A 10,922-nucleotide genomic window follows, 5' to 3' on the forward strand; every position below is an offset into this window, starting at 1 on the left:
TCGGAAACTGATCGAGTTAATCGTGTTGTTTTATGATCCTTTCTACCCTGGTAGACCGGTGAGTAAATACGATGAGCTTAATGGCTGTTCCATTTGTTCATGGCTTTTTTGAACTTTAAAAGAATTAACGCAGAAAAAAATCAAAAGTTCTTGTATACCATGTTTTAAATTTGAAATTTCCACCGAAAATTAAACGTAACGTTCGGAAACTATAATCTAAATCTCGTTCTGGGCTAGGATCCTGAATCAGCTGATATGTGATTTATCTGAACACGGGTTATAGTTTCCGAAGAGTCCTTCAGATAGTAATTCCATGATCCGACTCCACTAATGGTACGTTCCACTTAACGCCCTTGTCCATTCCAGTAACGTGAAAGACCAAGTGCCTAATAAAATTTAGAAGAACAGTTATGTTGATAATGCTACGAGATATATTAGTATAATATAGATTGTTTGTGTATCCGAAAATGAATCTAGAGGTTTCGATAGCTATTTAAAATACTCGCTCTCCGTCTGTTATGTGTTCATAACTAATCTTCCAGCACAAAACACAAAATGTGGAAAACAGTATCGTCAAGATGGAGATGCTGAAGTGAAAACTAGAGGATATAATGTTTTATGATGCTTCATTCACCTGTCACACTAAAATAAGTGCTTTTTAGGTTGGGATTGTAAATTTATTTTTACTGTGATTGTAATATAAAAATAAATATAGTGATTGCAAAACTGGGAGACTTTTAGTGTAAGTAATATAATAACAAATATCTATAAAATAGTTTAATTACTAAAAACGGTCAAACCATGTATTAGAATATGGCGTCACATTTTAATAACCAACTATAATGCGGCTTTACTGTTTTTATTTCTTAAATGTTTACCACAATATCTTATAAATAATAATTGCATAATTTCTCAATACATCACTAGTCTACAAATTTTTATGTTCATCATTCATTGGAATTTTTGATGGTATATTAACTTTTGGAGATATAAAGCTTTGTTTTTTTAGTTTTGGTTAGAATATTTAGTTCTTAAAAAACAAACAACATAAGTTAGTAGTTTTTAGACTCATTTTAAATTTGGTATGATGGATTGTTGATTGTTTATGAACATATATTTTCCAACTACCTTCACAAATTTACAACCCATCAAATGTTTGTGTTTTAAGTATAACTTTCTGCACTCTGTGAATATTGGAGGGTATGATGTTGATAAGCTATCTAGAAATGCAGCTAATTGAGAAATCATAATCTTGTTGCAGTTCGCAGTTTTAGTCACTTAGTTATATGGAGGTTTCTTTTCTATCCCATTATTTGAGGAATAGTCTTCATCTCTCGTTATACCACAAGTACCAGTTTGTATTGTATCAATTTTAGATTGATATTTATTAATTATGAATCTGTAACTGCTTGAAATTTTTGTATGACTTAGATTTGTTAAATAAGTATCCTTTAAAGGCAATACGTGAGTTGCCAAAATTTGTATCTCTCACAATCACAGCAGTAGCATTTTATAGATCAATATTGGTTTAAAAGCTACAGAATAGATTGATTTATATTATATATCTAATAAACATTTGGTATAAATATTGGATTAAATTGTGTTCGAATAAATAAAAATGGGGATCTTAATGGCCTGTAGAAACAGGTTTTTAAGTTTTGCATCGAGCGAGGATGAGTTGGGGTGTATTTCATGGTGCGGTGTATCTATCCAAGACAATAATATTTAGTTAATTTCGAATGATAGCTGAAATAGAAATTATTGAAAGGTTTTATTGAATTGTGGTACAAATATTTGCAATGTTACAGTTGTCCACTAAATATTCTCCTATTTTACATTATATGGTAATAGATTCATTGAGGCGTTTTAAGGCTTGTAGAATGATTAGTTGATTCTGTAATTGCAAGACTTATTCAGTGCAATACCAATATCATATTTTCCTTCTGTGTATTTTCTCTACAGTTCTTTTATTTGATCACTCTTGATACATATTAAATAGTTAATTAAATGTTTGTTATATACCTTCGTAAAAAAAATGAGGTAGATATGTGATTTTGGGATTTTGAAGACCATGAAGAGTTAACTAGGCAAATATTGGTATATTTACCAATGGCTCACAGCAGCACCAAGTTGAACTTGATTTGCGTTTTGGATACATTTGTTTATTTAAAAAAACTGAGGGATTGGGATATATATTGTGACAACGATACTTATTAGCTACTAAAATGAAAGTACGTCTACGACTGAAACAAAATAATTTGCATTACCTGTGACAAAATCAAAGAAGGCTCTTTGTTGCTGTCCAAAAACAAGCCTAAAAGCTATAGTACTTCCTAATAGTAACTGAGTTAACTGATTGCATACTCAGTTAACATATTGAAGATTTGCTGTGACTATGTTGATCTGCAGGATTTTGTAGGACAAATAATAATGAAATTGCAGATTAGTCCAAGAAATATAAGCCATTGATTCCTCATGAAAATGTGATCCCTTCCCTTCACACATAAAACTGGGTTTAAAGAGTAAATTTGTTGAAGGTTATGTATGTGAATGGTAGAAGTTAGACCTTATATTTTCAGTTATTACCTTTTTACTGCCTAGTTTTTATGTGTTTGTTATCTATACTAGTGCCACTATTACCATAACTGGTATGATGATTTGGTTTGATCCAAATGTCATATAGATCCAATTCTTTTTATTTTGATGAAGTGCTAGTTGTTAGTTTTTCTGAATTATCCAAATCGAGGGATTTTTCCAATTTAAAATGAATTTTTTATATGATCTAGATGAGAAAAAGAACGAGAAGCTCCTGGAAAAAGAAACAGCAGGAAACATCTAATCAGGATGAAACGGAAGGTGATTCTCAGGTGGCAAAAGATCAAACAAATTCAGAAAAGAGTAATGTAAACGATAAAGTAGCAGGTGATTCAGAAAATAATAAAATAAATGATAAAGAACTGTCTGAAGGTGTACAAGAAAACAAAAAGGAGGATAAGGATGAGCAGAATTCACAAGGTAAGTCAACAGGTATAAACACTGATCAATCTTCGAATAATATTGATAATAAACCTGAAATTGAAAATGAAAATGTACAGGGGTCAGCCCCATCACCTAATGCTACTGACGAAAATGTACAAAACATAAATGTCACTGTGACTAATAGTGAGGATAATCAAGATAATACACAAGAAGCGATACCTGCTTCGGAGTTGCAGGTAACTGATGACAATGATAATAGCCAACAAGAAAATAGTCAATCAGCACAATGTCAGCAAGAAAATGATCAACAAAAGATTAAGCAACAAGAGAATGATCAACAAAAGATTGAGCAACAAGAGAATGATCAACAAAAGATTGAGCAACAAGAGAATGACCAACCACAAAAAATTGAGCAACAAGAAAATGATCAACAAGAGAATCATGAAGAAGCTTTTGAAAGTGAATATGTCAATAATAAAAATAGTTCAGAAACTAATATAATAGAAAATAATAAGCAAAGCCAAGAACGTTCACATACACCAGACTCCAAACCTCCCGAAGAAGGAGCTCAAGGAAAGAAACATATTACTTTAAAGAGATCTCCTTCACATCAACGTAGATCATCGTCACCTTTGGAGGATGGAGAAATAAAAGAACCGCAAGAGAAATCTAAGAAAATTACATTGAAAAGACATACTTCTGATGATGGTAATTCAGATTTTATTAATAAAATTGTTATCAACAGAAGAGCTTCGAGTGGGGATGATAAAGTGGACAAGAAAAGGCGACAAAGTTTAGAAGAACGTACACATATAGTAATAGGTAAGTCATATAGTTTGCTTAATATAATAAAAAATGTGTATATGCGAGAGTGAAAGGTGTACAAGTTTTCTATAAATATTTTAATTGGTGATAACATGGTTAAAATTCTATAAAATAACATAAAAATAACTTATCAATAAAGCTTGGTTTATGTAGCCAAAATTAAAACTAACATTAAACTAAATTTTCTTGGTGGTAATTGTTTGGTTTATGCAGTAAATTAAGGATAATTATAAACAGTTTTAAAAATAGAAAAATAATATTTCCTTAACTAAAGAACAAGTATAACAAGGATGTTGTAATCAAAACAAAACCACCAATACTGACTGATCTGAAGTAATATCTACTCATAACCTCACAAAATGAAGGAATTAAACTAAGAAATTAAAAGTTGGCGAACTCTTAGTTTAATTTTAATTTAAATTTACTGTTAATTTCTAGCAAGAACTGCAAGTAGCATTTCAGTGTCTTTAATAATTCAGTAATTTAATTTGTTAGTTTTTAATATTATTTTTTAATTTTGACTACATAAAGAAGATTAACTTTAGAACCTATTGAAAGTTATTTTAAAAGTTACATTCCAACGCCTTTATTCTTAAAAGAAGATTAATTTTCGGTTTTCTATATTTCACTTATATTAAAGTTTTATTTCAATGGATAATTTAAAAATATTTTTGTAAATTATTTAGAGGGTGAGTCATGAGGAACTTAGGTATATTTACCATATGTAGAGCCCCTCAGGGAGGATATTATTAGGGTTTTAAAAACTGTCAACTCCCCTTCTTCCTTAGTTTACAGAGTGATTTGTGAAATTGACTGTAGATTTTAATTTGCTATAGTGTTTACACAGCTCATTTGATTCTTTACGTTTTTTCACTGATATTAGCTAAATTCCAGGACCAGCTTAGGAAAAATCAATTAATGGATTCGTATTAAATATTGCACTTCCTATAATATTTTTTTGAAATGCAATGAGTGATTTTCAAACTACATAAATAACTAATAAAAAAATAGAACGTGTCACATCGTAGCGTATTAATTTAAACAGTTGTTAGAAATTTCACATCTACTAATCTATCAGCTCTTCCAATTTCAAGTCATATTTTCTTCCAGAATTTTCTATATATTTTCGCCCCTATGCTTGTCATGTCTTATGTCTGTTATTTTTTATATTCAGCTGATTGCTGAAGTATTTTTTGTTCCCAATATTTAGTGTAATTAAATTTAATTGGAACATAATTGTTGATTAGAATGTTTGTCAATGTTAATGACAGATTTTGTTTGAAATTGTAGTGGATTATAAATAATTTTGTTGAAAAATGTTACAGCACGTCCTACAAAACTAGCGAAACCAGTTAAATTGAAAAGACAAATTTCAAGTCCAGAAAACAACGAATCTCTACTTCGGCCGCGTATCAATAAAACACCTTGGGGCAAAACCAATTGGTTGGAAAATATATCTGCCACCAGTTACAAAATAGATGTCGATTCTATTAAAATAGTCTGCCCCGTAGTGGAATTTCTCAACGAATCGGAAGTAAAACTCGATTGTATTCCAAGAGAACGGACTAAATCCGAAAACGAACCGGTTACTAAAAAAGTGGAAGAAGAAGAGAAAACTGAAGATGAATCCGAAAGGGAACACACTGAAGAGGTGAATTCTAACAATATTATGTATCTGTTGCAAATATATTTAAAATTACGTAATTCAATAATTCAATTTTTGAAGTATGTCTTCAAAATATGTGTTTTGAACATAAAAATAGGTTCTGGTATTGAAATTCATCGATCACATAGTGTGTTTCTGTTTGTACATCAACAAAAAGAAGTCATCCGGTGCTAACTTAGAGCTGTAAGGTGATTGTCCCATTAATTCGACCTTCTGGTAAATTAAAAATTGAACTGTCATGTCTTAGAAATTCTCCAATGACTTCTAGTAAACTAATATTTGAGTATTAATCGAAGTTCAGCACATTGCCGTGCTATAACGCCACCTAATACAAAAAAAAATGAGTCACTACTTGCTCCAATGTGTTTTTCCGCAACTTTTTTTGTATTCGAGTCATCTTGAAAGAACCACACTTCATTGACCCTTTGCTTAGTGGTTTAGGATGTAAATAATTAAACCCCAGTCCAATTCCAAATGTTAGAGGAGTTAATTCCGAAGAAACAAGAATGCTGATGTACCTCATTATATATTTTTTGTGATCGGTGGATTCTGGTATAAAATTGAAGTATCTTTTTCTTGATGATGTAAATATTGACGTTACGACTTACTTCAGTCTTTATCAAAACAGATAATCAAGACAAATCATCGTAAAAACGTCTAAGAAGTAAAAAGTTAAAGAAAAAAAAATTCAAATATAGTAGATTCAATGATAAATTTTATGTTTATGGCTATTACCTTTCATTATCTTTAATTTTTAAGATTATTTAATTTGAATTTTTAACAGGAGGAATCACCTGAAGAACAAAAAATTGAAGCAAAACCGAATATTATTGCTTTGAATAGAAAAATTAGTATAGTGGAAGATACAGCAGCAAAATTACAACCACCTCCGAGTCCTGCCAAAAATCCGGTTTCTGAAATATTATATATCACCAATTTGGTAAGACCGTTTACTCTGAAACAATTAAAGGAACTATTGGAGAGAACCGGAAAAATCAAGGAAGGTGGTTTTTGGACGGATAGGATCAAATCTAAATGTTATGTTCAATATGAAACTATCGAGTAAGTAATTTTTTATAACAATAATAGTAAATCGTCTTTATTGGTCTGATATGTGTACAAAATACGAATTATAAAGTATACAATATACATACATCATGCAAAAAGAGTTGCGAGATTTAATGTATATGTTATTCTTCCACCTAACCACTTCCAGCACCCAAAAAAGATAAAGTCAGCTACACATTTGCTTACTAAATCAAATTACTCTGTACTTAGATTTAAGAGAATTTATGCCACACAATTTAAGGTCCTTGTGGAGAACATTATAACCATTAACAGCTACATAGCTCATATTTTATGCTAAGAGATGATTAACAAATTTTTTTTGTTTCAGCTTATGTATTTATTTCATGATAAACAAGTTTTGCCTTTAAATAAACAGGTGTCGAATATTTCAATACTTTCTTAGCTTAAAAATAAATCTACAACATACATTTTGTATATATTACACACGATTTTTCTATGCCATGTCAAGACAAGGATAGAAAATAAAATGATAGTAAACACAAAGCTTTTTTCTCATCTTTAAATCAATAACGGACCTGTTTATATACAAGACTTTCATCTTACCATGGCTTTTCTCAAAAACTACATTCAAACGTTCTTCAAACCTCAAGTCCCCATTCAATTTCAAATTTTCTCTACGTCTCTAAGAACAAAATAGCTAAAATGTAGTCTTATTTGCATTCAGCTTCAGGTTATGTTCAGTAGAATGTTCAAGAATATCTAACATATCTCTATCTAGGTTTGTAGTGTTGCTTCTGGATCTGCAGGATCAAAGTAGTGCAGGTCCTGAGTGTGATCAGCATATGATAGAATGTAAGAGTCAGAGACAATGCTACACATATCAAAAACATATACGAGGAACAAAACTATTTAACCCTGTGGCACACCAGATACTACTTTGCCAGCGTCAGTCGAATCTTATTCGTGTAAACTCTCTGCCTTCTTCTGAACTCACTTGTTTTGTGATGCATTACCAAATAAGTATGACAATAAAGTTTGCAATGTACCCATTATCACAGATTTAATGAATTTAGCCCATAATGCACATAAATCTTAAAAATTATATTTGGAAGAATAAAGAAGGATTCAGGAAGAGAAACTAGGAAGTATAACTATCTACAGCCATGGATGAAGTGGATACAAAATATATTTGTTCGCCACAAGAACTATTGGCAGATGGGAAAAAGAGGTAGAACTTTTGAAAGATGAACGAAGTCCTTCATAAGAGATTATATTAATTGATTGAATCATATTTAAAAGACAAAAATCGAAGCAGACAAAAGAATATTCAAGAAAAATAAAATATGAGTCTTATCCAATGATCTACTAATCTTAAAGGGATTAGTTTAATGGACTTACACCTTAAATTCTCTATAACATTACTGACAATTAGGTTTTAATATGAAGAGTTTTGTTTTTTTGCTGTATAGTGTATACATAAAACAAATTTTAGTCCACTCAGTCTGTGAAGACTGTGACTTCCTTATTAAAACTTATGTCAAACAGTGCTAGTAATTATAGTAAATATTTTTAGTACTTGACGATATACGAATAAAATATTCTAAATTTTAGGCAAGCGGAAACGACAAGGAATGCCTTACATGGTATCAACTGGCCTATTGGAAATGGGAAACAGTTAGTCATTGATTATGCTACAGAAGATGATATGGAAAAAGCGAAGAATCCTGTTTCCCTACCCTCACCCGCTATTCCTGAGAAATTTCCACAAAAAGAGAACAGGGTAAGCACGATTTTAGCATCATAAACTATTAGTCTTAGGTTTATAATGAGTGGTATAAGTTGTTTTTGACTTTTTTTTGGTAAACAGTAGGAATACCATTTAAACTGTCAAATTGATGTGTGATTTAATGGAATTGTTATGTATTTATCAGGCACCAGAAGTTGTAGAAAACAGGAATAGAGATAGAGAACGTGAAGAAGAAAAGGAACCAGAGAAAGAAGAACGAAGATGGGAGCCGTCCGAAAGGGAATGGAATAAAAGTAGAGATCATCATAGAAAACATTCGAGGAGTCCAAGTCGAGGTAGAGACAGAGAAAGGGCTAGAAAACATAGCCGAAAATCTTACACTCCTGAAGGTAATTACAAAATTGTCATTTAAAGAGATAACAAGAAATAGTTGACACTTCTTCATTGTCATTTTTTGATATCTTCAATATCTTGTTATCTCTATTTCCATTTGACGTTTTGGATTCCAATAATATACTAAGTTAAGCTGGAAGATTTTTTTCATACCCATAAGTCGAGTTCCTATTATGAAATAATAAATCATTGAAAATTCTCTAGAACAGTCCACAGTAAGTAATATTTGGAGCTTTGTGTTTGGGTGTGAAAAATGTTTTTAAAATTGAGTCAATGACGAATGTGGGAATCAGAAACGTTAAATGGATATGTGAATGACATGATATTAGAGGCGATCAAAAATTACAATGAAGAAGTATCAATTGCTTATTAGTGGGGTGATCAATAATAATGGTAAACTGTTGATTGATTATCGATTTACACAGTGAGAACATCTGTGATAACTTTTTCGTTATTTGATGACCATTGTAATCGATTTTCTTTAATAGACAGTTTCAATTTCAGATATTGGTAGAAAGAAACACAAAAAGCAGGATGATTCAGTACCGCAAAAACTGATGGATGATTTATTCTTAAAAACTAAAACAACACCTAGTATATACTGGCAACCCCTTTCTCCACAAGAGGTATGTAAGTGACATTAATACATATAATATATGAAGAATGGTGTTTATGTGGATTATGGTTTTTCTCAATGAATACCAGTTTTTAAAAAACAATTAACGAACTTTTTTAAATAATATAAAATTACAAATTTTTAACAAAACTTCCAATAAAAATCAAATCTAATTAAAAACTTGGGAAGCTTATTAGAAATATCGCACAATAATTTAAAACTGCTTACTTTTAGATAGATTATTTTATAGAAGTGAAGCAATTTCCAGTTCCCTAACTCCTGTTCTTTTTTTTTCAAATTCAGATTTTCAGTAAACTTCTATATCATATTTCACCTTCGGAAGTTGCATAATCCTGAACCAAGTCTTGTATATTTATGCTTCGGAATAATTCTAATTTTCGCTGTACACAATTTTTCATTTCTTTTGTTTTATGTGCTTTTTCTTCTTTTCGTCCATCAATATGTTTTCCTTTCTTTTTCTTTGATAGTCTTTCCTTTCTCATCTACTTTTAGCTGCATTTAAAAATCCTGTTTTTACTTTATTCTCTTAATTTGTTAGAGGAAGGGATCGCTCTCTATGTCCTATCATTACATTAATATGATGCCTTTTGAGGTAGATAGGAGATGAGGTAGAAAGGATTGAGAAGAGAGAAGTAGTAAAGCGGAGAAGAATAATGGGGAATGTTTATGCCAAGGGTCTAGAAGACCTGAATTATATATAAAAATAAATTTTTATTTATAATTTATCTATATATTAGCAATGCCATACACTGAAACAGTATTCAGAATAATTTTAGTTTAAATCAACTCTCTAACTGGGCCAGTTCATTCCTTGTCAAAATAATAGACAGTGTTCAAATTCTTTGGTAGTACAGTAGTACACGGCCCCTACCTCCAGACCTCTACTAATATTTCTTCAATAAAATTAATCTTGAATTTGATCTTTCAGTAATATTTTATTGTATCAAGAATTTCAATTGTAAAAAATATAAAAGACTAGTCAATCTTTAACTCTACATCTATATTTCTTTTCAATTACTCCATCATATGATTATTATATATTATATGACTTTTGACTTTAATGGAATTAGGAAGTTTTTTTTTCATTTCTAGATAGCAACCAAACAGCAACAACGGTTGGTACGCATGGAAGAACACAAGAGGCGCATCGAAGAAAACAAAGGACGTTTTAAAGAAAGAGACAGACGCGGCACCTATAGACGGCGTTGACACTTTTCTAAATTTTTTAGATATTACAGGACTTAGCTTTTTTTTTGAGTGAATGGGTAAACTTGAAGCATGTAGTTTTAGTATGAATGATGGAAAGATTGAGCTCCGTTAGGTTTAGTAAATCTAAATTTTTACAAATTCACCATTTTTTCCTTTTCCGTGTGCGAGTTGCGTGAATGGTTTCAGTAATACCGATTGTTATAGGGCTCCAGATTATCTTCGTTTGACGGACGACTACGGATCCACTTGGAAAGTTCTCCTATGAAGCAGTCTTTCTTTTGTAATGATTTCAACGAAGTAGCAGCAATTAAAAGAATTCCTTTTTCGAGTGTTACTTTTTTGATATCTCATCATATATAGAGACTAAATAAAAATTGAAGAACTCTGTACTGTACATTTAAATATAAAAAAGTATAGTAATTTAAATATGATGAATT

At 30.8% G+C, this 10,922-nt stretch overlaps 1 protein-coding gene across 2 annotated transcripts; it reads left to right on the forward strand.

Moving 5' to 3' along the window:
- Window positions 1-569: 569 nt before the first annotated feature.
- Window positions 570-10,920, forward strand: LOC130447584 (apoptotic chromatin condensation inducer in the nucleus-like). 2 transcript variants are annotated; one of them, XM_056784468.1, is made up of 8 exons: window positions 570-742; window positions 2,787-3,801; window positions 5,130-5,455; window positions 6,255-6,532; window positions 8,111-8,279; window positions 8,431-8,635; window positions 9,144-9,265; window positions 10,369-10,920. In XM_056784468.1, the coding sequence occupies exons 2-8, from the start codon at window positions 2,787-2,789 to the stop codon at window positions 10,483-10,485; spliced, it is 2,232 nt and encodes a 743-aa protein (XP_056640446.1). In that variant the 5' UTR covers window positions 570-742; the 3' UTR covers window positions 10,486-10,920. The 2 variants fall into 2 exon arrangements, with proteins under 2 accessions (XP_056640446.1, XP_056640447.1); XM_056784469.1 differs by lacking the exon at window positions 570-742 and having other exon boundaries at window positions 2,875-3,015; window positions 3,096-3,801.
- Window positions 10,921-10,922: the final 2 nt, after the last annotated feature.

This window comes from Diorhabda sublineata, chromosome 8 (assembly GCF_026230105.1).
Source record: "Diorhabda sublineata isolate icDioSubl1.1 chromosome 8, icDioSubl1.1, whole genome shotgun sequence".
Taxonomy (NCBI): Eukaryota; Metazoa; Arthropoda; class Insecta; order Coleoptera; family Chrysomelidae; genus Diorhabda; species Diorhabda sublineata.

Excerpts from the sequence above, each read along its gene's own strand:
- LOC130447584 (XM_056784468.1), top strand. The coding sequence starts at position 2,787 with ATGAGAAAAAGAACGAGAAGCTCCTGGAAAAAGAAACAGCAGGAAACA. Across the intron at positions 3,802-5,129 it reads ACGTACACATATAGTAATAG|CACGTCCTACAAAACTAGCG; the intron begins GTAAGTCATATA and ends AAAATGTTACAG. Across the intron at positions 8,280-8,430 it reads TTCCACAAAAAGAGAACAGG|GCACCAGAAGTTGTAGAAAA; the intron begins GTAAGCACGATT and ends TGTATTTATCAG.